This window comes from Xiphias gladius, chromosome 5, assembly GCF_016859285.1.
Source record: "Xiphias gladius isolate SHS-SW01 ecotype Sanya breed wild chromosome 5, ASM1685928v1, whole genome shotgun sequence".
In the NCBI taxonomy this organism is placed as follows: Eukaryota; Metazoa; Chordata; class Actinopteri; order Istiophoriformes; family Xiphiidae; genus Xiphias; species Xiphias gladius.
This window is the reverse complement of record NC_053404.1, coordinates 571,448-599,040: the sequence shown is the minus strand read 5'-3', so window position 1 is coordinate 599,040 and position 27,593 is coordinate 571,448. Positions and strand designations below refer to the sequence as shown.

General features: G+C 50.0%; 3 protein-coding genes across 24 annotated transcripts in view; 2 read left to right on the top strand and 1 right to left on the bottom strand.

Annotated features, from left to right (window-relative positions):
• Nucleotides 1–82: 82 nt before the first annotated feature.
• Nucleotides 83–7,924, top strand: rbbp8 (retinoblastoma binding protein 8). 7 transcript variants are annotated; one of them, XM_040127475.1, is made up of 19 exons: nucleotides 90–220; nucleotides 1,716–1,868; nucleotides 1,988–2,030; nucleotides 2,358–2,453; nucleotides 2,533–2,624; nucleotides 3,554–3,626; nucleotides 3,863–4,044; nucleotides 4,152–4,247; nucleotides 4,661–4,734; nucleotides 4,900–4,967; nucleotides 5,135–5,426; nucleotides 5,691–5,862; nucleotides 6,017–6,105; nucleotides 6,438–6,531; nucleotides 6,703–6,858; nucleotides 6,977–7,019; nucleotides 7,197–7,284; nucleotides 7,371–7,512; nucleotides 7,604–7,923. In XM_040127475.1, the coding sequence occupies exons 2-19, from the start codon at nucleotides 1,769–1,771 to the stop codon at nucleotides 7,705–7,707; spliced, it is 2,004 nt and encodes a 667-aa protein (XP_039983409.1). In that variant the 5' UTR covers nucleotides 90–220; nucleotides 1,716–1,768; the 3' UTR covers nucleotides 7,708–7,923. The 7 variants fall into 7 exon arrangements, with proteins under 7 accessions (XP_039983415.1, XP_039983409.1, XP_039983412.1 ...); XM_040127478.1 differs by having other exon boundaries at nucleotides 93–313; nucleotides 4,664–4,734; nucleotides 7,604–7,924; XM_040127474.1 differs by having other exon boundaries at nucleotides 93–313.
• Nucleotides 7,925–8,120: 196 nt separating this feature from the next.
• LOC120790148 (transmembrane protein 241) lies at nucleotides 8,121–12,941 on the bottom strand. 16 transcript variants are annotated; one of them, XR_005707501.1, is made up of 15 exons: nucleotides 12,624–12,936; nucleotides 12,119–12,165; nucleotides 11,668–11,745; nucleotides 11,506–11,587; nucleotides 11,289–11,366; nucleotides 11,170–11,195; nucleotides 10,906–10,957; nucleotides 10,774–10,822; nucleotides 10,460–10,505; nucleotides 10,305–10,340; nucleotides 9,782–9,816; nucleotides 9,512–9,581; nucleotides 8,859–8,952; nucleotides 8,571–8,706; nucleotides 8,121–8,393 (listed from the first exon to the last, which is right to left on the bottom strand). XR_005707501.1 is itself a non-coding variant. In XM_040127490.1 (15 exons), coding segments are annotated over exons 1-15 (831 nt in total). In that variant the 5' UTR covers nucleotides 12,696–12,935; the 3' UTR covers nucleotides 8,121–8,392. The 16 variants fall into 16 exon arrangements, 14 of the variants coding, with proteins under 14 accessions (XP_039983424.1, XP_039983418.1, XP_039983420.1 ...); XR_005707502.1 differs by having other exon boundaries at nucleotides 8,121–8,298; XM_040127490.1 differs by having other exon boundaries at nucleotides 8,642–8,706; nucleotides 12,624–12,935.
• Nucleotides 12,942–13,028: 87 nt separating this feature from the next.
• Nucleotides 13,029–27,593, top strand: part of nsmaf (neutral sphingomyelinase (N-SMase) activation associated factor) — an 18,202-nt gene continuing 3,637 nt past the window's right edge. The window contains exons 1-28 of the mRNA XM_040127473.1: nucleotides 13,029–13,309; nucleotides 14,913–14,999; nucleotides 16,071–16,149; nucleotides 16,457–16,518; nucleotides 16,790–16,826; nucleotides 17,022–17,072; nucleotides 17,663–17,734; nucleotides 17,912–17,959; nucleotides 18,144–18,196; nucleotides 18,358–18,487; nucleotides 18,651–18,722; nucleotides 18,831–18,939; nucleotides 20,238–20,414; nucleotides 20,518–20,597; nucleotides 20,695–20,785; nucleotides 21,384–21,447; nucleotides 21,825–21,876; nucleotides 22,679–22,799; nucleotides 22,956–23,087; nucleotides 23,168–23,210; nucleotides 23,302–23,468; nucleotides 23,647–23,758; nucleotides 24,196–24,254; nucleotides 24,523–24,590; nucleotides 24,677–24,744; nucleotides 24,832–24,955; nucleotides 25,472–25,555; nucleotides 25,933–26,083. Of these exons, the coding sequence (XP_039983407.1) occupies nucleotides 13,272–13,309; nucleotides 14,913–14,999; nucleotides 16,071–16,149; nucleotides 16,457–16,518; nucleotides 16,790–16,826; nucleotides 17,022–17,072; nucleotides 17,663–17,734; nucleotides 17,912–17,959; nucleotides 18,144–18,196; nucleotides 18,358–18,487; nucleotides 18,651–18,722; nucleotides 18,831–18,939; nucleotides 20,238–20,414; nucleotides 20,518–20,597; nucleotides 20,695–20,785; nucleotides 21,384–21,447; nucleotides 21,825–21,876; nucleotides 22,679–22,799; nucleotides 22,956–23,087; nucleotides 23,168–23,210; nucleotides 23,302–23,468; nucleotides 23,647–23,758; nucleotides 24,196–24,254; nucleotides 24,523–24,590; nucleotides 24,677–24,744; nucleotides 24,832–24,955; nucleotides 25,472–25,555; nucleotides 25,933–26,083 (2,431 nt within the window). The 5' untranslated portion in view covers nucleotides 13,029–13,271. The remainder of the gene's footprint in view (nucleotides 13,310–14,912; nucleotides 15,000–16,070; nucleotides 16,150–16,456; nucleotides 16,519–16,789; nucleotides 16,827–17,021; nucleotides 17,073–17,662; nucleotides 17,735–17,911; nucleotides 17,960–18,143; nucleotides 18,197–18,357; nucleotides 18,488–18,650; nucleotides 18,723–18,830; nucleotides 18,940–20,237; nucleotides 20,415–20,517; nucleotides 20,598–20,694; nucleotides 20,786–21,383; nucleotides 21,448–21,824; nucleotides 21,877–22,678; nucleotides 22,800–22,955; nucleotides 23,088–23,167; nucleotides 23,211–23,301; nucleotides 23,469–23,646; nucleotides 23,759–24,195; nucleotides 24,255–24,522; nucleotides 24,591–24,676; nucleotides 24,745–24,831; nucleotides 24,956–25,471; nucleotides 25,556–25,932; nucleotides 26,084–27,593) is intronic.

Below are 27,593 nucleotides of genomic sequence, written 5' to 3'. Positions count from 1 at the left end.
CAGTTCCGGTCTTAAGACTGGACCCGGGACCAACTGCGACCAGAAGGTGGCGGTACTGCATCACTGAGGCCGCTATAGAAGAAGAGGAAGGCTTCCCAGCATGCAGCGGGGCGCGCCAGTTTTGAGACCGTTGTGGACCCGATTCCGGACGCCGCGCTAAGACGTCGACCCGCCTGCCTCAGGCCCGACTGAAGTCTCGCCGTGTCCCGGACTCGTCGGCGTAAGTCGTGTGAAGTCCGGAGGCCAGCGGCCGCGGCTGTGGTGTCGCGTCATCAGACCAGCGCCAGCGTTTGTTGCTGTGAAGCGGTAAAATGTGCGTAACGACGCAGGGGAAGCGTCACTAATGTTGGCGGCGTTGGAGGTCCTGCCCCGGTTTGTGTCTCTCAGGTGTCAGCTTTCGTTCCGGTGGCTCGCAAGTCGATACAGGTAATTCACCGGCGGCCGCGTTTCTCGCGGTGTTTTCTGAATCTGATAACTACGGATGAAACGGGTCTTCTGCCCTCTGCAGGTCCGGGTCAGGGCCGGGTTCACCTCCTGTGGGGGCTCCGGGGATAAACATCTGCTCTTGGGCCTCTGTTGACCCCCACTGTGCATGGCACCCAGAAACCAACCGGGACGCTAGAGCTGAAACGATTAGTTGATTAACTGAATAGATGATTGACAGAAAATTAATTGGCAACAATCCTGATGTTTGATTAATCGCTTGAGTCATTTTTTTCAAGCAGAAATTCCCTGGTTCCTTCTCAGATTCTTCTCAGACTCGACGTCTTTGGGTTTTCGACTGTTGCTCTGACAAAAGCTGTTTAACTCTGTTTCCTGACATTTTGTTCACCGAACAGTCGATAGATTATTAAAGACAACAGCTGTCAGATAATGAAAATAATCGCGGGTTCTCCTGTGATGGGGTAATATGACCTTACCAGAGGTTTTCTGTTTGTTCATTAGTGACACACAGAAAAAAATGAAAACAATCTGATGAAACACAACTTTACAACAAATGTAAAGTAAAACAGTTCAGGACTGGAAACCGGACTTTGACTCTAGAGTCCCTCTACCAGACCAGGACCACAGGATGGAGGATGCAGGACAGCTCTCGTTGATATTCTACTTCAAATGGAGCAAATTTCCAACAGAACTGTGTTTAATCGAATGATGTGGAGTAAACCCGGGGCTTTAGGGGGCCCCTGGGGATCTGGGGCCCCTGGGCCGTTGCCCAGCCTGCCTGCCCGGTTGGTGACGGAGCCTTGACGCGGGTTTTTCCCACATCGCTGGTTACCGGTCTCTCGGAGGACCCGACGCTGCCTCTGTGACTCTGCGAGTGACCGCTGATACCTGAGAGACACTGCCCGGGGCCGAGCGGACATGGTCTCTGTGTGTCGCGGTTAGCTTCATCCTGTGCGGGACGAACAGACTGGGGACACTGGTAAACACGAGCTAAACCACTATGGGAAATAACGTCCCTCTTCATAGCCAAGCGAATATAAAGTACGTGACACAAAGACGGGAACGTTGAGGACTGAGGGATGTGAACCAAAATATTAACGTTCAGTGCAGCCGGATTGACGAGACAGAAGTAAGGCCGAGCTCGTAGCGTAATGTCGTGGTTAGTGTGTGTGTGTGTGTGTGTGTGTGTGTGTAAAGGCAACGAGAGGCCAACGTGCACTATCCTAACTTCATAGAGAGGTGTGTTGTGAACGCTGCTCTTTCTTCCCCAGCCGGTGTGGGCGGGTTCAGGGGGGCCGGCTGCGTTTGAGCAGGGAAGGGGAGGATGAGCAGCCCGGGACCGAGCAGCGGGACCAACGGACCGGATCAGCTCTTTGAAGATTTATGGCGACGGCTCGGAGAGTGCCACCGGGACGCGCTTCAAGGTAAGCGACCCTCCCGCCGACTCCACGCATACATCGGGCGAATTTTCTCATGGGTCGCTTCGGCTGTAGCGAGGTCGGATGCTGAAACAAACCCTCCGGGGTTCTGTTGCTGTTCGCAGAGCTGGAGGCAAAAGTGAGCAGGCTGAAAAAGGAGCGCTGTTTGTGAGTATACCGCTTCACTCTGCTTTCAAAAATAACTGTGATGGAGCGTTTGTAGCCCTGGCTCGAGAAGACCCTCCGTCGTCTACACTGACCAGGGCTTCGACTAAGGATTAGTTTCCCTAGAAAATGCCTGACAACAGTGAAGAATGCCTGTTGCCATTTGTAACGGAGCGAGGTAATGTCTTCAGCCGCGCTGTCAGGAAGGACAGAGAGAAGCATTAAATCCTAGGGACAGCAAACATTCGCTGTTCCTCGCTTCAAAAATGACTGAAATCGATCGACTAGTCGCTGCGGCTCTGAAACGGTCGTTGCCATTGTTTCCTGCAGAGACGCCCAGAGGCTCGAGGTGTTTTACAATCGCAACCAGCAGCTGAAGGAGCAGAACAAGAGCCTGCAGGATGCCGTCGGTCTCTTGGAGGAAAGGTAACTTCCCTCCAGGACAGGGTGACTTGAAACCTTTATGCGAAACACGAAGACGAGCAACTCTGTCCGCTGTTTCCAGGCTGCGAGCAGGAGAGTGTGATCGGTGTGCCACCGCAGAGGAGAACCTGAAAAGCAACCGGGACCAGAATCTGCAGCTCGTCGCCAACCTGGGTGAGTGAACTCACTGTCGATCTCACTCCGCCATCGCAAAGAGCAGCGACTAACTACGGACGAACGCCGTCCCTGTTGGAAGACAGAAAGAGGACAGGTCTACGTTGCGCTCATACGCTCGGTCCACATGCCTGAAGCACTTTGAGAATAACGGGTAAAAGAGGATATCAAAAAATCTTCAGACCTGTAGTTTGTAGTTTAGATGTAGTTCAATAGAAAAGAACAAAAAACATCAGAACCTGCAGGAAGTCGTCTAATTGGAGTAAACTGTTAATTGGGGCCCTTTACTGGCCTTTCCTTTCCAGCATGTAGCTCATCCACATTCTCAGGCTCTGCCAGCAGCGCGGCTCTGGACATGGCTACGCCAGTCGGCGGTTTGGTCGCCCATTTCGGTCCAGACTGACGTATCTCAGCGACGACTGGCTGGATCGCTGATTTGGTACAGGCGTTGGCGGTGCCTAGAGGAGGAATCCTCCTGACTCTGGTGTCAACTCCCGCAGCGCCAGCAGCGGCTGAAAGTTTTCGCTTCTCCGCGGAGATGCCTCAACATCTCCCGCAAAGACTGGCATAAAATTTAGTCCAGGCCACCGCGTTACCCAGACAATCAGGTCAAACTTTCAGTTCGTCCAACACACCGCTTTTACGAGCAAATACTTGTTAATACCTGTTGATCCTCTGCCGCACTCTGTGTTAACATAGCACGTTGCGCTAAACTGCGACGGTGAACTTGTTAAACATCAGGACGTTGTTGTTGACATCAGGAGCGCGATGGCGCTCAGGGAGCTGTAGAGAAAAAAAATCTCAGTCTTGTTTAAATAGTAGTAGCTCATGACATATCATGGGTTTATATTGACAACACGTTGTACCACAAGATACAGCTCCTGGTCTGTTGAAGAGCATAATGTTGTTCTTTGTCATTTGTTCCACAGAGAACGAAAGAAATGGCCTCAAGGATGAAAACCGAAAACTACATGCTGAACTGCAGCGGTTACAGGTGTCTCGGTGAGCTCTTGTTAGAGCCATGTTTTGTCATTGCAAAAACGTTCAAATAATAAAATGCATCAAATTGTCTTTGTTCTGTGAAACCAGCTACAAAACCTGCCGGTCTCGTCGGGTTTCCGCTCTCCTCCGTACAGAACAGGGTTACGGCTCAGGCTGAGTTTAAAGCCGTGGCGTTCTGCACAGGAATAAGTCTCAGTTCCCAGTTAGACGCTGCTGTGTCTGTGTTGTTGTATCAGCTCAGAGCCCCGGCGGTCCTCAACCCCACAACAGGAAGAAGGCGTCATCCCGGACTCGCCGGTCCTGCTGGGCTCGCTGCCCGCGGCGAACAAACTGAGGAAACGTAAAAATGTGGTCAAAAGCAGGCACGTCCGCTATGCAGAAGTGCCTCTACCGCAGTGCGACAGCTCGCTCTTCAGCGGTCAGTGGCATTCGAAGTAACCCCCAGACATTTAGTGCCCCCGTCCGTTTTCCGAATCCCCCGCCCGAAGGCAACACGTCTTCTGACTTGTGCTCTTGTTGTTTCAGGGCTGAGTAAGGAGCCTGCTGATGCCTCAAAGAATCCCGGGAGAGCAGAAGTGCTCGTACCCGACACGTGTGAACTGGACACAACCCAAATCCCAAGTAGGACTTCATCCACTGTACTGCAATTACATCATCGTGGTTTCAGAATTAAGGGCTGTAAAAACACTTGCAGTGTTTCCTCCCTTGAGCTGCTTGACACCCCGGTGTGCTCCTGGTGGTTTTGCCTTCTGTCTAGCGTGCACATTTCTAACAGCTCCCTTTGCAGCTCCAGGCAACATTTATCTATGTAAACACACCCACCGTATGCAGGGGCTGCACAGAGAAATCTACCCTGTGGTGGTAGGTAGGGCCACCTCTCATCAGAGGCCGATGAACGAACTCAAAAGTCAAACCGCAGAGTGCCTCTGAAACAGAAGCTGGATTCAGTCTCTCTGCTGTCATTTGGTATGAGGCATCACAGATGTGGTGTGGCCTTGTGACTGGTGGTTGAACGCGTCTCTGCATCGTTTCAGAAGACGTGAAGCAGTGTATGGAGGAGGCGATCGCAGAAACCTGTGTTCTCCAACGTCTTGACCAGCATCACGCGGTAGGTGCGGTTCGTACAGGCGCAGCTACAGAAACGTAATAAGGGTGACCTACTGCCATCTTTTTGAAATTTTGTGTCCTGAGTTAGAATAAGTTCAATCTTAGCCCACGCACTGACACTCATTTAACTCGTTTTTTTTTCCCTCTTCTTCCTCTGTCTTCTCAGAAAACTGAATGGACTGCAGGGCAGCAGAGCAGCTCAAAAACTCCCTGGAAGAAAGATGTTCGTTTAAAGTAAGGATGACAACAGCTGGGATACATTCATATATAAACTTGCAAATTCTTTATCTACTGGTTTTAAACGAATGACACTTGAGTTAAAACTGTACAACAGCTATGTGCAGGATTTGGTGACCTAGACCATTCCGATAACACAACCATGTTGGTTTTCCTGCCTCAAGGCCTTACTGCTCCTCCGGTTGGTCCACGCTGATCCACAGTCCAGACCTGACCACAGAAAGGTCCCCGTCTCTTCTGCCCCGGGTCAAGAGGTTTTCAGACGATGGCTCCGTTAACAGAGCAAAACGCAAGAAGGAGGAAGCTGAGCCGGAGGTGCAAGAGGACGCCAAACGCGGGATCCAGGAAGGGGTGGACACACAGAAGGAAGCCAAACGCACACAACCTGAACCGATCAAACGGAGCGCCACCCCTTTAAGCAATCAAAGCTTCACGAAGCAGCTACTGGACAGCAAGGTTAGACTAAGGTTTGACTGTGTCTGTGTTTGAGAAAGCAGCGTGTCAGATGGCAAACCTAGTGTCCTGGCTTCTGCATCCTGTAACCACACCCTGATCCATCCTTTCACCACAACCTTTTCAGCACTGTCGTGTTTTGAACAAAATCTTCTACCAAAGAAATAGTTTTTCCCAAGACTCTTCTGATTACATTTCAGCTGTTAACGTTGACCTGGACAGAATAATACTTCAGTGCGGTTTTCAAATTTCCGTGACATTTAACAGGTTCAGTCAGCACTACATGGGGCCTCCAGCCCAAGGCCAAGTGTTTCCGGTGCTAGTCCTGCCTTCAAGAAGCCAAACGGGAAGGTTAAAGGGGAAGGGGCCGGTGTTGGGAAGAAAAGGAACCCCCTGCAGGATCTGAACGCTTCACCTGACCAACATGAAGCAGAGGATGGTGAGTCTTCTGTCCCGTCGCTGTCCTTTGCAATGCAAATCATTTGCAGGACGGCCTCGTCCCCGATTGCAGACCAAAGGTCGTACAGTTTTGAGGTGTTTCTTCATAACAATCAGTTGAATTGAATGTGACTGTGCTACCTGTGCCTCCCCAGCCGAGAGGAAGCACAAGGTGGAGCCCACGTGGAGCGTGGACCCTGCACTCGCCCTGTCCACGTACGACAGTGAGTGGAGAGGAGACGAGGTACGGTCACGAGCTGCTACGCGGCTGCAGCCACCGGGTGACGGTGTCACTTTGATTTAGCACTTAGGCTGCATCATGCCGACCTGAGAGTACTGTACTCTAGATAGCCCTTGGTTACACGCGAACTGGGTGAAGCTTGTCGTGTTTTTCGCCAGACGTCAGGATCGTGGATGAAACTTGATCTTTTTTAGGCTTGCAGTCTGCTGCGCTGTTGTTAAGCAAATACCCTGTCAGGTGTCCAGCGTGAAAAACATTAGTGATGTCTGGCCACTGACAGTCGTCTGGATATACTGGACAGATGGGGTCTGACACAGGTCTTGTCTGCATTTTAGCAAGAAGAGATTCACGGAGAACCGGCAGATACCGACTGCACTTGGGTCAGTCACAGCTTACTCCAGTGCCGGGACAGAGGGGACAGTGTGTCCGGTAAATATAAACCACAACTTTTAGAATAGATTCCTGACATAAGCTGATGCTGTAAGGTCTCACCTGCGGAAACCGACGACAGTTTTTTATGAAATATGCAGAACGTGCTGTGAATGAAAGTTCTAAAACTTCAGACTTGATGAAGAGAGTTTCCCGTGTCCTCTTTTCAAGGGCTCGGCCAGAAGGCTAATGACAGTCTGGATTTGATGTTTGACACCACAGCTTACGGGGAGTACAAGTCTTACAACGGTTCACAACTAGGCCAGAGCCAGCCCTGTGACGACGACGACGACTACGATGATGAAGAGGAGGGCGAAAAGGACAGTGGTAGGGTTTCAGACTAAGAGGAACTGTGTCTGTCACCGTGTAATTGGACCCGCGTTTTTGGGTGTTTGTCATTAGAGTTCAGCTCTTGAACTTGACCCGTGTTTGTTTCCCAAATTAGGACGAGATTCTCCCGACAAGGCTTCAGCTCAAAGTAAAGCACGGTAAGATCTTACTGGCCTTCTGGGGACCATCACTGATCGACATGCACTAGTTTTTGGATATTTTGTGCGTTGTTACATTTGAAGGTTAACAGAGGCGAGAGGAAAAGAGCAGACAGGCTGCAGATCTCACAGACACTGTCAGTTTCCCGCAACCTGAATCTTCTCTCTCTGGGTCAGACACCCGACATTTGCGCACGTGGCAGTAGTTCGCAAGAAAGACGAGAGGAGAAAACTGAAGGGCACTACCTGCAAGGAATGTGAGATTGTAAGTATATGTCATTATGAAGCTAAGTAAAACTGACATGTTTTACGGCTGATCCCATTTAAATTATGCATTTTTATTTCTTCCAGTATTACGCTCATCTCTCAGAGGAGGAAAAACAGAAAAAGTTGTCTGCGTGCTCGAGGCACCGCTTTCTTTACATTCCTCCCTGTACTCCTGAAAACTTCTGGGAAGTTGGATTCCCATCAACACAAACATGCATCGAAAGAGGTAATTTGACTATCCATCAAACCACGGCAGATCATTTTCACCCGGCTGCTCTGTTAATACTGTACAGTGAGATCATTTTCCTCGTTTGTAGGTTATATCAAGGAAGAGAAGAATCCTCAGGTACGTTCACGGAGAAGACAACCGTTCAACGCTTTGTTCTCCCAGCAGCAGGAGAGAAACCAGCAGGAGAGCTGAAGAAGTTTGGCCCATGTAGAGCAAGAAAAAAAACCCACTACACTACACAAAGAACAAGCCTGTTAATGTGTTAAAACTGCACTGAGGAGTACAGCGACGCCTCCGAAGAATGTGTCCTCTTCTTTCATTTCAACAGCAGGCTCCTCAAGTTTGGCAGGTTAATTTGTTTGTGTAGAAACTAAGTATGTCTGAGCTATGTTTGGATAAATAAAAGATAACTGCGTGTCTGTGGAGGGTTGTAAATGTCGCAGGTCTTCATTCAGTCACATTGAGCGTAATCACAAATGTTTGATGAAATTATATCAAGGTCATGTGAAGAACAAGGCTTTTACACCGTACGTTGAATCTAAATTCAGTCATCTACATTAAAAACTAGATGCGGTACATCAGGGACCTGACCTGGGAGACTAGAACACATTGACAAGATCATTTTATTTGGTCAGCGAGTTATCACAGTACACACGGGGGGAGATGACAGACAAAGTAATGTGAGAGAAGAACATCATGAAGGGCAAGTTGTGGGATCATCACAGCTGAGGTTCTCTGTCAGAATACACCAGCAGGGCCTCCCCGGCATGACTGATGACCACACTGCAACCGGATGAGAACAGGAAACATCGTCAGCGGCTTAATCATGATCGTCTAGTTCCAAGGCATCTGAAAGTTACGTTTCAAACGTGTTCAATCTGGCAAAAAGTAGCAAATGACGGAGAGTTTAGCCAAGCGGATAGTTCCACATTTTTCCTTCCTGCGTTCATCAGACGCCTCCTAAAAACAGTACAACACACTAGCACTTTAACAACAACTGGAATTATTCAGTGATCACTTTCATTCTTCTGAACATGAAAACAGATCAGACTGACACATCATGCAGCAGGGAAGGCAGGCGGCAGGCAGGCAGGCAGGCAGGCAGGCAGGCAGGCGAGCCACTCACCACATCAGAGATGGAGCATTGCTGTCCATGGAGAAAATAAACGGGGAGAGGGACATGGCAGTGACCTGGGAGGGAAGGACCACAGCTGTGGGTTACTTGGTTTTATCTGGTAGGTAAAACTGATTGTTTTGGCTTTTGGTGAAACACAATTATACGTTCTTTTAACTCTGTTAATTACGAGTGTTCAAATTTAAATTAAAATGCAATGAACATTCACCTTGGACAAAAAATTCCAGATCCCAAAGTGCTCTTGGGACAGTCCACTTTTTAGTTTGACTGTGGCCAACAGCAACAAAAAGCCCAGCAGTGCACTGCGGAGTGAGACACACCCAAAGTCAAACAGACCTCAGAGCACAGAAACTGTCTAGTTTGAAAAGAAAATGGCTTCCTGGATCGATAGAGGGCAAAGTGTCACAGCTTTACCGACACAGGAATCTCTAGTACGGAAATAAGAGCAGAAGTCAAATTTAAACTTTCAGGCTGGCACTCCTGCACCTTTTACAGGACTTTACTACTCGATGATCTACGTTCTGTACAAGCCTATAACTTAGTATCAGCATCTGTACGTCTGCCTCCACGCGTCACGAATAGCTCACTGCTGGTGGCGTCGTGCACCTCTCCGAGCTCACGTTGGCAGCCTGGGCTCTTCATCAAACGACGAAGGTAAAAGCACCTTCTCCTCTAATCCCGTACAATGCGTCCTCTACCCGTGCCGCTCCACCCCCGTTAAGCAGGGAGATTATTTGGTGGAGCAGAACCCGGAGGATTTGAGAGTTTGATCGCAGCAACTGTGAGCGGCTCCTCTAAATATACAATAAACACAGTATCGTGTTGTCGACTAACCAGAAGAGAAACAAAACTGCACAATACCTGGCACAGCAACCGCAGTGAAACGTGTGAGACTGAAGGGAGGGGAACTCCAGGGCACCCACGAGGTCCCCTACGGAGAAACACAGGAACACATGTAGTCCTGGGCTGACATCAGCGCTACAACACAACAGACCGTGTGAACCTGCGGTCCGCTCAGTCAAAAGAGAAACCATTCTAGCAGGAGGAATCTCCATCGGGCCGCTGGACCGTTATTAGCTTAGCATTTACCCAAGTGAGAAACATGCAACACCTGTACGGGCTCATTCATACCTGTGGGATGAGCAGCCGCGGCCAGCAGCAGTACACTGTCATTTACAGGCAGGAAGAGGTCTGGTTAGTCACCTGAGAAAACACCTGACGCTGCACTAGGTCACATTTTGATGTTCTGATGTGCACAAGGTTAAGGTTTTTCACTGTCTTCTCACATTGAATGAGTCAAAACCACTTAGCGGCTGTCGGCTAGCGCCAGCAGACCCCTCGCTCCTTTAACAGAGGCGTCGAGTATTATCGTTTATTCGGAATATTTTCAGGAAGGTGGCTCCAATTTGTGCGTAACAGGAAATTCCTGGTTCCTGTGCGTTGCCCGGTAAAGGCCCTTTAACACCCCCCCTAACGTGGTCGAGGAGCTGCTCCTGCAATTTTCTTGCTGACCTTGACTCCTCGTGCTCCCCTTTAATTTCTCAAATGAAGGAATGACTATAGATCCTCGGGTTAGATGGGAGCGAGCTCCAGTAAAGATCACTACAGTTACACGAGCCTCAGATCCGTATCATGTAGAAGAGTTTCTTCTTACCTGAACCAGTAGTTAATGCACTGCTGTTCAAGGTCACTACAACAAAATCCCCGCCAACAGAGCGAGACAGAGAGTCAGCAGCGAGCTTGGACAACTTGGTGTGAGAGAAGGGACAGTGTTGGTTTTCCACTGCCATCAGACGGGCTCACACTTACCTCAAGTTACTGGGCTTGTAGTGCACCTGAAACACCCTGTATCCACCTGCAACATGCATCAGAACACCTGGGGCTTTAGACTGGAACAGTTCATGGTGCGGCATCTGCGTTCACCCTCCTGACGCTGACGCCGAACTCGGCGTCTACGTCTCAGCAGCAGGGCTGCGTTATTTCACCCAGTTTAGCAGTGTAACGTCTCAGCCGTGGCTGCATGGGTTTGGGGTGGTTGTTCTTTTAATGCGCGACGACGCCGAAGAGGTCACGAAACAGACACAAGCAAAGTTCGAGACTTCGACGAATCGAAGCAGACTTACCGACGCAGAGCAGGTGACCAACGGCCCACAGGTAACCGCCGTAATCGAACTGCAGAGAAGAGACCGGATTAATGACCCCAAACCACCCGGGTTCCCCCCGATCAGGACGCTGTGGACGAGACACGACCTTACCTTCGGGTCGCAGAGGGGGAGGTTGATGGCCGAAAGCAGCAGGAGACATATGCTGTAGGAAGAAGAAGAAGAAGAAGAAGAGGTGAAGACGCTCTTATTCCCGTTTTACTGCCGAGCGGATCCAGAGCTCGGCACACGACTGTGTCACCATCACTGTGGTGTTGACCCAAGTGTGCTCCTGTCATGTGAGAACCGACATGCAGTGCGCCTCCCGACCTCTGCCACCTTTTCGTGGTCTTGTCATGCGAAAGAAAAAGCACCGACCTGATCGACTTCAGCCGCTGCGTCTTCTGTGGGCGCAGAGAGAGACGAGAGCCGCGTGTCAGCGCACCGCGCCGGCAAAGCCTGTACGTGCCAGACGGCGCACCCGTGCGTGCACTTACCTGTCCGTGGGCGACCCTCAGGATCACGTGGCTGACGACGTGAGAGCAGTTCTGGAGCGTGAAGAAAAAGGGGATGTCCTGCACGCAGAGAGAAACGGACATGTCACCGGCAGGCCAGTCAGCTGATACCGTGCGTCCAACAGGCATGAGGCCTGAGCTCGGCCGCAGCCCTTCACGTTAGTGTAGGTGGCGTTAATGAGTGTGGGGGGGGACGTACGATGCGAGACAAGGCCCTGGAACCGGCATATATGTTCCCCACAAACAGGAGGGAGGCTGGGATCCAGGGCAGCGCCGCGGACCTGCAACACAACAGTCAGGCACGTCAGACGGAGCAACCGGCGCCACGCCAGTGAATCCCGCGGTCGGCTGCGGAACGTACCTGCTGATGCGGCTCAGCTCCACCCACCCCAGCTTTCCGCAGAGCAGGAGCAGGACGGCCCCGACGGACGTCTGCCATCTGAAAAAGTTAGCAGTTTGGTCCAGTTAGTGAACAGACACGCCGGACTCCCCGAGCCCTCATCACAATGACACACGTTTACGATTCACAGCTGCATCGATTAGTCGACACAAAAACGACCCGCCGCTGTTCATCGTCGGTCGGTCGGTCGGTCGGTCGGTCGTCACGGGTTCGACGACTTCAGGAAACGGGACCAACCCCCGTTTTCTGGGGCTGCAGCGACACAAGCATCCGTCGCAAGAACAATCTGCAAAGCGAGTCGACGGTGGGGAGACTCGCTGGCTGCAGCCCTCGAGGACTGACACACGAGCAGCGGGCCACCTGTGAGGGAACTGACATTGCACCGTGAAACGTACAGTATCCAGCTACTCACCCCTGGAATAAGGTTGGAAAGGTGAATTTTAACACGGACAGGACGAACTGGAAGGAAGAAGAAAAGAACAGCTGTAATTCGAGTCGTGGCCCCCCCGTGTGCAACCAAACCCCCGTCGCGATTCTGCTCATCCAACCTGCCAGCTGCTCACCGATCAGTTCTCCACTCTGACTGCTATTGATTAGTGGTGGGCTTTTCTTTTTTAAACTGACTTTTTAGTTTTTACTTCCTGCAACAGGTTTCTACCAAAATAAGAGCAGGTCGTGTTGATGCTTTGACGGGTCCCGTGGCCTCGGGGCCTCCGGGTCTCCGGGTCATGTTCGCCTGCTGGTTTTTACTGACGATGAGGTCTAACTGAGTCTGGTCTGAGACTGGGAGGCTCTGTATTCGGGCCACGGTGAAAGTCGAGCCGTGTTCCGGACTTACTGCGTTTTCACGGGGCCTCTGAGCTGACGACCCGAAGTTAAAACTCGTGTTTTCTGACCGGAGTCCGCTGAACACTCACCTTATTCGTGAAGCAAGACACAACGAAGACGAAGCAGAAAGCGAAGCCGGCGACGTGTCTCCTCCACTGCATGTTGACCTGCCGCCGCGCCGCAGCGCGGACATGGTTCCTGGGTCAGAGAGAACTACGTGGAGCGCACGAAGCCCGCTTCAGACCGCGGACTGTTCAAGATCGAAACTTCCCTCACCCCCATCCTCCCCCCGGCGACACGTCAAGACGCTGCCGCGCAAAGATCGTCTATGCCGCACCCGATGTGCGCGACGCCGCGGCTTCGTGAGGGAGCGAGCCCGGATCACCGAGCGGGCGAAAGAAGGCAACCGCCCAGGGGCCGCAGACCTCCGGGGCCGCAGACCTCCGGGGCCCCCAAAGCCCCAGCTTTACGCCACATCACCTGCGTCGGTGTGATTTGATTAATGGCACGTTTGTTCCACATCCGCACCACTGGAGGCAGAGTTTCAGCTCTGAGTCAGGCCACAAGGAAGCAAAGCTGGATGTAGGTTTAGCGCAGCGCTGGCACCCGGAAACGGGGTCAGAGTGGAGCCTCCGTGGTGGATCTCTGCGGAGTCACGTGGTTTCCTGCAGGTTTCCGTGTTTACAGAGATCCGTGGCTGGTCGCACTTCAGTTTCTGCAGAGGACAGAGTGCAGTCATGGCGTTTCTAAAGACGCACGAACGGACTAAAGACAGGTAAGTGCTGCCTCACCCGTCGTTGCCTCAGACGGGGGCTGGTTCTGTGTTGCCGTGTGGATGAGTCCCGGTGCATCGCCCGGCAGGGCCACTCCGCCGTCCGCCGTGCGACCCGCGCCGGTCACTGATGCAGGATCAGCGGGGGTTCGGTCTGCACGCAGGCAGGCAGGCAGGCAGGTACCTGTCAGGAAACCAACCCAGAACAGACCTTCAATCCGTGCCCAAGTTTCCCAGAATGCCTCTGTGTAAGCGTAGAAATGGCCTCCGAGCCTCCAACTGACCCAAGGGAAGCAGCAGTACTCATCCGCAGCCAGGGGCTAAAATGTGTTGTGGGGCCCCTGGTGACCCTCGGTAAACATGGCACTTTCCTTTTTACCCCCCACAACCAGAACAGGCAACAACTCTGACCAGCGGGTTAAAGGTTTCACTGGTTTCTCTAAGCGAAAGTCACAAAAATCCTCCGGTTCCGTATTTGTCAGTTTGTTATTAATCTGAATCAGACAGAAGTGATGTGGAGTGAACCTGGGCCTCTCTGGGCCCCTGGTGGTCTGGGCTTGTGCCTGGCGCGTGATCCGGCCCGGTCTACAATTGATTTGTTTGTCCACGCAGTCCTCAGATCCACCAAAGTGCGTAGTGGACCATATAGCAGCAGCTATGTGATCCAAAGAAACCCCGGGGGCCAAGTGACTTAGTCCTCAAGGGCTTCTGAATGCTGCTCCATGCAGGGCACTGCGCTTCCAGAGCGCTCGGTCGGTGCGGTCCGACTCAGAGCCCGCTCGGCCTGGGAGCCAGTCTGGGTTTGTTAGTGCAGAGACAACAGGGGGGTTAAACCGCTGCCTGCCGGTGTCTCCCCTTCAGAGGGACCTGACTGTGCTGCAGGGATCCGACTCTTCTCCCCCCTGACGCCGCCTCAGAGAGCCCAGCTCAGTATGTGACAGACACCGAGTCTGATCACGACATCTATCCAGTCCCTGTGTCCAAGCAAACGGCCGGTGATCCAACCCGGCGCAGGTTCACATTGCTCCGACTCTCAGTACTGAACACGGGTATTTACCTTTTTAAAGGCACACTCCGAAATGTTTGTTGCAGCCCATATCTTAGCTACATTCACAGGTGTGATTGAAGACGGGTTTGTCTTTGTGAACAGGTGTCGTTCCAGTCTGCGTGTTCTTACAGAGCATAGCGGCCCGTTTCCCTGCCGATGAGAACAAACCTCTGACTGCACCTCGCATTTTAAAAGAGCACCCCTCCTAGGAGCTTGTCGGACTGACGATGGTCAACGGAACCAGAGATATCGAATCCCGGCACCTACATTCCCCATAAAGCAAGCTGAGCTAGTGACATCCCGTGAGGCCATTTATCAGACCCGGCCCGGCTCCCTCTGGAGCCCCGGAAGGCTTTCTCAGCTCGGTTCGGTTGTTGTCTGGTGCCGGTCCCCCGTAGTGAAAGACCCGTCGGTGAGCGTGGGACTGAACCTGCGCGTGTTTTGTGTTTCAGTGCCGGGTTGACCCGGTCGTTGCACCCTGGTCACCACACCGTCGCCGCCACTGTGCAGCTGTTTCATGTCATCTCACTCTCCTCTGCTGTTGTCGTTCTTCCCCAGATTTTCTCTGCTGTTGCTGGATTTGGAGGAGTATTATTTTGAACAGCACACTGCGTACCATGTGACAAGCAGTTCCAAAAAGGAGAGGTAATTCAGATTATCAACAGCAACGCTTCATCTGCTACCAGCCGCATCACTCACCACACTGTCGACTGATCCCAAATAGTGGAGGATGTTTGTTGTGTCACTTAAAACACCCACAGCCCCTCAGAATCCGGGGGTGAAAACCAGAATAAAGGTCTGAACCGTTAGATGCACTTGTAGCATACGTATGGTTTTATCATGCGGGACTGTCGTGTTTCGGGTCCTCGTATTTGCCTACAGCCTTGGGAGCTCATGGCGGTTACCTTGGCCCGTGAGGAGCAGCTGTTCAAACATCGTCTCATCCTGTTTCGGAGGCCTGAGCAAACTGAAAAAGAACCTCCCGAGCCGTTGGGTGTTACTGTCACATCAAAGCGAGAGGAATATGTTTCCCCGGGGGGAGCGGAAGGATTGAAAAGGGGAGAAGGAAAAACGGTGAAACTAAAACCGGCATAAAGCGGCACACAGCTCTGACCTCTTTATCTAACTCGCTGTGACACTTTCACCCTACGTGACATTTATAAATTGAATGTTGGTAACATACAAACACAGTGGATATGGGCTTGTTTGTTCTCTAGCAGTGACATAAAACAGATTCCATATTGTAACATTAGTAAATTAGTTTAACCTTAATAGTGTGTCACCAGTCAGCACACAGTATCATACACTGTCTGCTATTATGTCAGATCGGCCTGGAGGTCTGCTGGGTCGCTTAACGGCACAACAAGACCCGACACAACACACATTCTTCTGCATTTATGGCACCCGGTAAATGCGCAGATTCTACAGTATGAACTGCTGTTTGAATTTATTCTGATTTAGAAGAAGAAAATGTGTGTGTGTGTGTGTGTGTGTGTGTGTTTATTTTTAACAGAGTATTGACACAGAGCCGGCTTGAAAAGCTAGACAAGGGTTGCGAGGACCTAGCATTTCTTAATGCCAGAACTGCTCCAACAGAACTGCTGAAATTCAGAATTTCCTTGTTCTGCAGAATATCCATTCGAGCATCAGGTTCTGTTTGTCAGATCCTTTCTGCAGTCCTAACGGCGTAACGGTACGTCTTTTCCTATTTTCCAGAAAAATGAGGGGCTCGCTGAAGGTCTGTTCCAGATCGGTCATATTCGACCCAGAGGATCTCACAGAGCCAATTTTAAAGGTTCGTTTTGGGAACATTTCTTACGTATGTTATGTCTTTTAACTCTCGCTACCAGATAAAATGTTTCATTTAAATAACGAAGTTGCCATAAACTGGAAATGTTAGTATGACAGTGTTCCCACGTGAATCATGAGGGCCATGTCATCTGGGAAAGCTGACACTAGAACAACTAACAAAGGCTAAAGAAGGGCCAATACAGTGCGGTTCAAGCAGCAGCGGCGGCGGTGGTGGTGTTAACGTGGCGTTCTGTTACGCAGGCCCGATGCGTTGTACGCCGTGTGTCAGTTTCTGTTCTCTGTGTCTGCAGATCCCTCTACGAGACTGTAAGAAGATTGAGTTTGTGGAGAAAGAGAAAAACCCTTTCAATGAGTGAGCATTGTTTTATCTCTGGTATCACATGTTCAGTTCACACGCTGATGTTTGTTTACTTTGTCGAACTGGTTCGGATACTTCAGAATGGCCTTGCGAAAGTCAAATATACTTGGAAACCGATTTCGAAAGCAACATCCAAAAATGTGAGGACACACCTGGTGTGGTCTGGTCTTTACACGTTTGGTCGGAACTTTCCTTTAAATCCCGCTGAGTGAAGGACTGCGGTGACGCTGTTTGGTACGTTAACTTTTGTGTCTTCTCCTCACAGGCCCAGGCCATCAGCCATCTCTGTTTTATCTGGGCAGGTGAGTGATCGTCGCCATGGAGATGTGATATTGTGTGGGAAGGATCCTCAGAGTAATAAATGCTAGTAGTTTGTCCTTTTATTTGGTTTGGTCCTCACTTGTCTTCTGCTGTCCAGAGGTGTTCTTTTTCACTGTCACTTTATTTGTGAGTGGAGGTCTTTGAACAGAAAAATCCCGTGGTCACTGTCGTTTCAGGTTATTTACATCAAAGAAAGCAACGTGATAGCACCGTACAGAAATGAGAGGGTGAGTCAGTCCAAACTCCAATTCCCCAGATGTTTCCGCTGTGTTCACAGCTGCTGGGACCGACTTCTTGGTGCTCTTCGTGTGTGTGTGTGTCTGTTTTGTACAGTGACAACCTGTTCACGCAGGTCCCCGAACGACAAGTCTGTGCACTAACCCGGTTATAGTCTGTTTTTGTCTGAGCTTGAAACATGTTCAGCGGAACCGAGTCTACGATTGTCACAACCTGAGACAGTGACGGCCGCGGTCCCGGCGGCAGCACGTCCAACCGTCACACTGTCACAAACAAACAAATCGAATCGGTGACCTCTGATTGAAGAGGATACGATGTGAATTGAAGCCGTTCGAGTACTTTGCTTCCGTGTGTTTGAGGCCTCACGTTTGTGGATCATGAAACAGCTCAGTTTCAGCCCGTGCGTAATTATGTCAGCATTAAGATCTCTAGGGATTTGGTTGAAGCCAAACCGAGGCCTTCAACAGAGGTGGAGGAGGAACGCAGAGGACTGAGAGAGGCTGGAAGTATCGTTCATGTGTTCGAATGAAAAAACTCACCCCCCCCCAAATTTAATAAACTTCTCTCGTTGCTTTGACAGGGAGCAAAGAAAATGACCTTTCAGTTGGAAGTTTGGAGTAAAACAGAAGATGTTGTTCAAACATTACTTCAGGTATGTGACTGTCACAGGACTAAAGCAGAGTGTGCGTGATAGACCAGGCTGTCAGATGTGGGCTCATCTTCCCAGCCTCCTTTTAAAGAGAACGCAGGCGCTTGTGCTGCGTTTGTTTTAGTGCTCTGCTGGGTGTCGCTGTCATTCTGCTCCTTCTGATTCTGGTGCTTTTTGCAGCTTCGCAGAGCCTCCTGTCTGGAAAAGCTTGGAGACCAGACTGCAATGGTGAGTCGGTCAAGTACACAGCAGACCTCTGAAGCCCGAAACACACAGGAAATCAAAAGGCACTAAGGATTTTTTCTGCCTCGGGTCTTTTGTTCCCCATAGTCCTGCTTCCTCCAGTCCATGATTATTTTATAAGTGTTTGTTGTCCCTGATAAAACATACATTTCTTCCTGTGTATTTCCAGATTGCAGCTAATCTACAGTCACGACTGGCGAGGTCATCGTTTGACAAAAACTGGTATGTTGTCGTCAGACCGAAGGACTTTTACACGGTTTTTACCTGCTGCTTTGATTCACACGTCACTGTCGTGTTTAGTGATTGAATTCAAGAGGACAATCACATCAGTGGTCGGGTAGTACTGTACTTAATTATCTCAGCGATGTTACTTTGCTGTGAAGCTTTCAGAATGTGGCTGAGAAGCCTCACATGGAGTGCGCAGTGGAGATGGTCACGCCTCTGGTGTCCAACCCCGGCCACGTCTGCATAACCGACGAGAACCTTTACTTCCAGCCGCTGAACGGATACCCGGTGAGCTGACGAAGCTGAGCGGACCTGCCGGGGCCGCTCAGTCAGTCCGGTACCTGCAGCTCATTTAACCGACTCAGTGACTCAGTAAAGTGCTGAGCAACAGTCACCTCGTCACAGACGGATTGTTCTTAATTAATCTGGTTGATGTGACTTTTCATGTCAGGAAAACGTGATCCAAATCAAACTCCACAGAGTCCGGAGAATCTACAAAAGACGGCACGGTCTCAGACCGCTGGTGAGCGCTCGCACTTACAGTAGACGGCGGCGTAGTCAGTCAGTTCGGAATATAGGCACGGCAGGATGACGGCATGCGTGTGCTTACGTGTGTTCACATGTCGTCCAGGGTCTGGAGGTGTTCTGCACCGAGAACGACTTCTGCTCGGACATCTACCTGAAGTTTTACAGCACAGCAGACAGAGATGAAATCTACTACTACATCGCCACTTTCCTGGGTGAGAAAAGCTCACAGCTGGCAATGAATCTGTTACCGAGTGTCCTCGGTCCCAAAAGGCCCGTGTCCTAAATCCTGAAGATCAACGGTTCTAAAACATGCTGTAATCTAAGTCTTCAAAATGTGGGGTTTCCTGGTCTGCTGCTTTTTCTGTTGTGCGAACTTGTACAATTACAGCCACGAGGAAAAGAAAGTGAACCCTTCGGAATCATCTGCACACATTTAAAGTTACAAACACAATTTGTTTTAACTCATGACGCACAAATCATTGTGGTGTTCCTGTCCATACTGAGTACAACACACACACATTCACAGTGTAGGCTGGAAAAGTATGTGAACCTCTTGGCTAATGACACCAGCAGAAGCTACCGGGATCAGGACTGATCAGACCTGGAGTCCAGTCAGTGAAACCAGACTGGAGGTCTGGGTCTTATAAAAAACACTCACTAACACTGTTATTCACGAGAAGCATCTGCCGATGTGAACCGTGCCTTGCAGTAAGAGAAGACTCAGGATGAAGTGTTGTTCTCAGTTAGGGAAAGTGTCCGTGGACGGAGACGGTTCAGTTCTGTGGCTGCTCTGCCTGGAAGTGGGCGTCCAGCTGAGACGACTCCAAAGGCGCCGCACAGAATGACCAGTGAGGTCATCACGCACCTGCCAACCAGTCGAGTTGCAGTTTACATCCACGTCTGTCCAGACTCATGTAAAGTATGTAATGAAGAATTTGATCATAATTAGCATATGAATTGTTGCGTCATGGCCAAAAACATGATTTGTCAGGTCACAATGCCCTTGACCTTTGACCTTTGACCACCAGATTCTAATCAGTTCATCCTTGAGTCCAAGTGATTGTTTGTGCCATGGGACGGACGGACGGACGGACGGACGGCCTGAAGACATGACCCCACGGCTGAGTGACAGCTGAAGGCTTAAAGGAACCACTGGAGCTGCTTAACGTCTCTGTTCACGAGTCCACCATACACAGAGAGTGGAGACTGGCGTCTAGGGCAGGACGTCATGGAGGACGCTGCTGCTCTCCAAAAAAAACCCAAAAAAAAAACATCACTGCGCATTTGACTCAATGCCGAAAAGCAGGTCATTCCAAAGGGATCACTGACTTTTTCTTGACACTGTAACAAAACAAAAAACCAGCTCTTTGTCAATTCTGAGATTTTTCCACCTCGGCATTCACATCCAGGGGAAGCCTCTCAGTGATCGTGATTATTTGTCCCGATAATCCCGGCAACACGCTACTGACTGGAATCACTGAACCGTGCTGTTTCTCTTCTTCTGGCTCAGAGAACCACGTGACGGAGCACACGGCAGAGAGTTACATGCTGCAGTGGCAGCGTGGTCATCTGAGTAACTACCAGTATCTCCTCCACCTCAACAACCTGGCCGACCGCAGCTGCAACGACCTCTCCCAGTATCCCGTCTTCCCCTGGGTCGTCGCTGACTACACCAGCGCACAGTTAGGTGGGTCACCAGGCAGCAGCCTAACGACCTCCTCTGGTAACCGTCCTGGGTTTGAAACGAAGGTTCCTCTCTTGCTCTAATCTCCCACGTCTCTGTCCCGCAGACATGAGAAACGCTGCCACGTTCAGAGACCTGAGCAAACCCGTGGGAGCCCTGAACAAAGAGCGCCTGGAGAGACTGCTGGTGAGACTCTGAGACACTGAGACGCTGGTGAGACACTGAGTGTCTCCAGTCAGAAGCAAGCCGGCCGGTAACCGCAGAGCTGTTGTCTTGTTCACAGGCTCGCTACAGAGGGATGCCTGAGCCTCGCTTCATGTACGGCAGTCACTACTCGTCTCCAGGCTACGTCCTCTTTTACCTGGTCAGAGTCGGTAGGTCACGCACTTCTGCATTAATGCGCAGCCACAGCGGAGCCACGGTAAACGCAGCCTGCTAGTTCCCCAACGCACAGGTGTAACGCTAAGGTGTAAAAAAATCATTTCCAGATTTGTCGGAGACAGTTGTCAACGATGCTCTAGCATCTGACAGCGGTGCTGTCAAAAGTAAAGGTTTTTAGAGAAGCAGTGTGAGTGTAGCCAGCGGCCTTCCTTCAGATACTACGTGAATGTTTTTTAGATGTAATACTGTACTGTAGGTGTTGGATAATGAAGGATGAGAGCCTTATTTTCCACCGTCAAGCTCAGTAGATCTTACAGACGAATAAACCGATCAGTCAAAATATTGAATCAAACAGCCCTGTATTAGTTTCTTTCTTACTATCTGTGGCCCGTCTTTCACAGCCCGTCTGGCAACACGCGACTAATTAGACTAATTACATGAAGAGAAGGTCGGGTCTTTTCTACGTCACATGTTCTGTAGGCTCTATCAGTATGTTGCAGCCTCGATTGTTCCAAAGAAACAAGGAGACCAGTTAGTTTTGTGACCTTCCTGGTCGTGTCTTGTTAATCCTCAGCCGTGTTCTCCCTGCAGCTCCAGAGCACATGCTGTGTCTGCAGAACGGCCGCTACGACCATGCAGATCGCATGTTTAACAGGTACAGAAAATCCAACGCCGGTCCAGTTCCTGAACTTAACGTGAACTCTGTATTTGTTCCCTTAGTTGTTCTCTTATCTCACTGATCGGTGATACGGTGCAGATTTTACTGCGTTTACTGGCGCTGAACTGAGGATTGTAAAAAAAAAGTTGTAAATTTCCTGATACTAAACCATTAGATGTTTGTTTTGGATACAGCTTATGAGCATAATGAAAAAAAATCCAATCAAACTTCTAATTGATCTGTTACACTAAACTTTAAATTGCAACAGTTGTATTGCTTAAATGGCTTTATTAAATGCAGTGCACTGAGCTTTAAAATATTGACTCTATGATTTTGTACACTGGCATAAAGGGCCCTGTCTTGCTTTCTTACAGCGTAGGTGAAACATGGAAAAACTGCTTAGAGGGAGCCACGGACTTCAAAGAGGTAACGTGTTGATCTTCAGGATTGGCCAGATCCAGCAAAGATTTTTGCCTTGTGAAACGGGCATGTCTCCTGCCAACCATTCAGTAAAGTTGGCAAAGTTTAGACAAGCCACATGGTCTCTCTATGGGTACAGCCAGTTGTCCTGCTGAGTGGAGTGGGGGGGGCTGGAGAAACAGTCAGTGAACCAACAGATTCTTTGTACAAACAAACCTTCAGAAGCCAATTCAGTATCATCTCTGTAGGACACTGGAGAAACTTCACCTTCTGAATTTTTGTCTTGTGTCTGACATTTTTAATGGCCCGACCTCCTCCCCCAGTATGTGACTTTGTTTACCTCCGTGCTGTTTGATGGCGCTGCGTTTGGACAGCGGAGTTCTCTGTGAGAGACTCGGCTCAGTGGAACCAGACGACATGACGGGTTTCAGTTCGGTCACAAACTCTGACTAATCTGCCCAAAGCTCCTCAACTCTGTAACCGCCGACTCTGCTTTTTATTGGTTTTGCAAATATCTTTGCTTTTAGTTTTTCTAACACATGCTAGGTTTTGACGTGTGTGTGTGTGTTGTGTGTGTGTGTGTGTGTGTGTGTGTGTGTGTGTGTGTGTGTGTGTGTGTGTGTGTGTGTGTGTGTGTGTGTGAGTGAGTGAGATGTTCTATTGTGTGTAACTTTGTATTATCTGCCTTGTGCTGTTCTGAGCTCTAAGCTAGGATAGAGACTGGGTGACAAGGACTTCAGACAGGGATGAGAGAGATCTTGTCTCAGTGCAGAGAATGACCTGTGTGTATTTCTTTGCCACCTTGTAGCTGATTCCAGAGTTTTATGGGAATGACCACAGCTTCCTGGAAAACAGACTGAGTCTGGATTTGGGCAGAAGGCAGAATGGAAGCATAGTCGGTGAAGTCCTTCTCCCACCGTGGGCCTCAGGTAACTCTGTCGGACCCAGCTGTCATACGCTCTTTGTGGGTTGAACCCCCTCCCCTCACCCCCACGCCGACATCCACCTGACAACGCAAGCTCGTCCTCTTGGCGCTGTGTGCGCGCTGCCGCGTATTCACCGCGTCCTCTCTGTCACTGTCCCAGATGCCAGTGATTTCCTGCAGAAGCACAAGGCAGCACTGGAGAGTCAGTATGTGTCCGAGCACCTTCACGAGTGGATCGACCTGGTGTTCGGCTTCAAACAGAGAGGCAGTGAAGCTGTGGCGGCTCATAATGGTAAAGCGCCCGGCAGCTAATGTCAATGTCAAACCGGCCAAAGCCAGACAAAGTCTGACATCTGCCTCATTGTCTTTCAGTGTTTCACCCTCTGACCTATGAAGGTGGCATCGACTGTGACAGGTATCACTGAAAATCCCTCAAGAGTTATCATTCCAAGTATCTTCTTTAGCGTCACTTACCAGACTTTCCTCCTCTCCGTCGCTCCGCGAAGCATCGAGGACCCTGACGAGAGAATCGCCATGCTGACGCAGATCCTGGAGTTTGGCCAGACGCCCACACAGCTGTTCAGCAGCCCTCACCCTCAGAGGATCACGCCGCGGTTCCAATGCATCACTCGAAGCGCCAGCATCAACTCACCTGTCAGTGAACTGTCCCCAGGTAGCACCGAAGGAACACACACAGAGTTACACGACATTACACAACATATCATCTCTGTTAGCGGGTTGTGATGCCGTTCACCATTGTAGAACCCACTTTGTGATTGAGGCCGAGGAGACTGGGCTTCATTTAGCACGTCCGGTCGTGCTATTTCCAACGTCCCTGTGTTGTTTTCCAGTCTCTCGCAGCGAGGACTCGTCCTTCGAGGACCTGACTGAGGAGAGCAGGAAGATGGCCTGGGCAAACATGGGCAACCTGACGCTGGTCTCCAGCCACAAGATCCATAAGGAGTAAGTCGGGAGGCATCTCAGAGTAGGAATACCATTGACTTGCTAGTCCACATGTGATGGTGTTAACTGAAGTGAAAGCTCAGGTTCAAATATGAGGAAGTGCATGCAAAGCAAAGAGGCGGCAGGCAGCTGCAGCGGCTTCACACTTGCCTAGCGTTCTGAAAATAGTAACGTATGAAAGTGTACACTTTGTGTCTCTGTGTGTGTGTGTGGGGGGGGGGCTGAGGACAGGTGGCTGCTGTTAAACTGCCTACTCCAGTTTGAAAAAATACAACAAAGCCATGTGTACAGCACTTATGAAAAAGCGTGTTCTCCCATTTCAAAGTCCCTTTGTGACTGCGCCTTTGTCTCAGCTTTGTCTTTGCCAATTGCAACAGTGTGACTGCTACATGAGCCTAAACTCATCCTCCCTTCCACATGTTCTGGTAAACGTGCAGGGCCGTGACGGGCATTGCTGTGACTCGAGACGGAGCGGCTATTTTCTCCACATCCCGAGGTCTGGAAATATCTTACATCTCTACACGGAGACAAATAGTGATTATTGTAGAGGTGCAAACGGCGCCGACGGGCAGGCACCGTCTGACTGTTGAGGAATTCTTTGCAGTAAAATGTGTTTCAAATAGAACTGAAGGCCCAGGTAGAGGATAGGGGTGTTTTCCATGTACTTTTGTTGCCAGAACTGCAGCACGGTATTACCTGAGATATTCTCATCGGCAGGCAGAGCTGTTCTCTGTATCACTCCAGCGTTTCCCTCTGTATTGCAGACTCCACGCTTAAGATGTTCTCCAGAGAGCTGAAGGAGTTCCAGAGGAGCATGTCCTTCTCTAACATGGTACGCGGCTGTGCTCTCCTTTCCCGGTCACCCCTTCCGCCTGTGGTCCTCCCTGCGACCTGCTCTGACTCTCTCTGCTTTTTCAGGCCTTGTCCTCATGTTCGATGCTGGCAGACGGTAAAACGGTGGCGTGTTCTTCGTGGGACAACAACGTGTATGTACAGTATATGTGCACGTGTGATGTGCTTTTTCCACGGATTGTCTCCGGGTCCCTGCTAACCGACGCATTCCCGTCCCCTAGTTATTTCTACTCCGTCCCGTACGGCAGGCGGCAGGACACGCTGATGGGTCACGATGATGCCGTCAGCGAAATGTGTTGGTTTGACGACCGACTGTACACGGCTTCCTGGGATTCCACCGTCAAGGTAGAAACTAAATAACTCTGATGAGGTGATGCTATTCTCTTATGTCCGTGTATTTATTAATTAGCCGTGAAATGATTAAACATTTTGTCATTTGGAGAAGTGAAGTATGAAAAATGCTAATACTGCAACAACGTGACATCAATGTGGCAGACAGAGGTGGTGCATGTACTCTTTTGTTTATTTTCTCTAAGTTCAGGTATTCAACATTACAATGAAGTCATTTATTTGTACAATATACAGTATTATATATGTACAAAGACAGAGTAATGGTGAGATGGAGCATGAGTAAACTGCAGGGCTGTAGGAGAGGAAAGAAAAGAAGAAGAAAAAGTTTTGGACAGCTGCAGAACATGTGTATAAAGGTGCCCTCATGACCTCAACATTTCCAGCAAGAAGCATTTTTTTCCTCCTACTGTAGCTCAGTGAAGTGTCAGGGGCGTCCAGTAAAGTGTGTGGATTAGATTCAGCGGGACCAGCCTTGTTTCAGACCAGTGCATCGTGTTCCTTCTCTCGCAGGTTTGGCTGTGCGCGTCCGATGGCTCCTCCAGTCACAAGAGATCCCAGTTTCAGTTGCTGGCTGAGCTGGAACATGATGCTGGGGTGAGGGAGGTTGTTAACTCTGTGGTACATGTGTTGCATCACCTGTGTATGAAACGTGTGTATGTAATTGACCTGCTTCATTCTAAGGAAATGGAATTTTTATGGGGTTTGATCCAAGTCACCAGGACTTCAATGACTTATCATAAGTTATAAACTAAAACTAGATTTTATTTTTTATAGTTTAGAGTTTAAAGACAGATTTGCAATAGTGGATAATGTCTTATACAATTTTTCACAAATTCACCAAAGAGAGTTAAAATCTCCCAAAACTAAATAATCTGGAGAGACAAACGTGGTCGTGGCTCTGAAAATCACGGGAAAATAATGTAAACTCATTTATCTCCCTGTCCTGTTGCTTTTGTGGCCCCCATGTTCAGGTGAACACCATTGGTCTGAATCCAGCCGGGACTCTGCTGGTGTCTGGCTGTAAAGACGGGACCGTCACCATCTGGGACACCAGCAGCTACGAAACACTGCAGCAAGTCCGCTGCCACACCGGAACCATCCACCACATGGCTTTCAGTCCTGGTACGTGTCAGACCATTCAGGCTGGTGTGTAATGGCGACGGGTCCCGACTCTTTGTCTTCTTAGCATTCGTCCCGATGCGAAGCCGTTGTAAAGTTTAGAAACCGTCTGCCCTGATGATAGAGGCGGAAACCATACTGAGATACTAACACCACCGCTGCACACTCCTCTGGGTTCACCTCTGGAAGGTTTCCAGTCCAAGAAATGGGCTTCTCGATTGGTCCACGAGATTTCATCGGAGCCCGGGAACTGCCTCTCAGAGACACAGAACACAGCAACTGGTTCTGCACCGCCCTTTCGTTTTGTGCATACAAAGCACTGTAACACTGAGCGTTGAAATGTTGGCAGCTGTTTAACTGTGTGGGTCATACAGGCCCACACACCGTAAGCTCTAGTTGGGCCTGTTAGGGTGTTAGAGATGTTAGGAGAGGAGGTGGTCTCGAAAGAGATGAGTCTTCAAGAGGTTCTTGAAGACAGAGACGGACGCCCCGGCTCTGATAACATTTGGTAGCTCCGTTCACAATCGGGGAACCACGGACGAGAGCAGTCTGGACTGTGGTGCCTTGTTTGCAGGGATGGCAGCGCCAGACGACGTGGCGGAGACGGAGCCTTTAGCTTGCTGATACAGGGTCCAGCAAGATAAGGACCGAGGACTCTGGCTTATGATTGTAAAAAGCAGTTTAGGCAGCACTGATGCTGGATGAGAAAGAAGACGAGAGCGACCGATAAACTCAGCGGGGTCACTGGGAGAAGGGGGACACGTGTGGGTGAGGATTGTCGCAAGGACCGGAGGTTAGCCAGATGCCTTTGGGCACTGTGAAACTTTCTGCCTTTTCCAGAGACAACAGGAATGCAGCGGAAGCACTTGGCTACGGTGCTGAGTATGGATCGATTGCTCAGGGGAAATAGGACCGTTTACCGTGTCTGTGGCCTGTGGCTCAGTGGAACCGTGCTGGTAGACTCGCTGGTCTTTACCCGAGTCGGCCTTCGAACGAGGGCTGACGCTCCAGCCACACTCTCTACTGACATAGCATGAGGTTAATCAATAATAATAATAATTAAATAATAATTGAATGCAGGATTCGTTGCATTAGCTGCATGCAAGGTTTGTTTTTCCGCCTCACAATTTAGCAGCAGTAATGCACAGTTAATGTGCTTGGCGGTGGTAGGAAGGAGCCCTACACAGGAATGTGTGTGATTAAGAAGTAGCAGTTACATTACAACTGCAGCCTTCACTCGCCCTGTGAGTTTGCCTTTACAACCAAAAGAGACCACCTCCGTCTTGAATGACCAGTACGTCGAATAGCCCGTCCTGGCAAACAAACCAACAGCTGTATAATTCCATGTCATGTCTATAAGCAACAGACTAAGCAGCATCAGTGGTTGTCAGAGCTGAATTGACAAATTCATCACCACGAAAATGACCCTGTTCCGGGTGAACAAAGGTCGGTTCTGACACGAGACAAATCAGGCCAACAACACGACAGGCTTTGGAGTAACGGCTTCATCTTT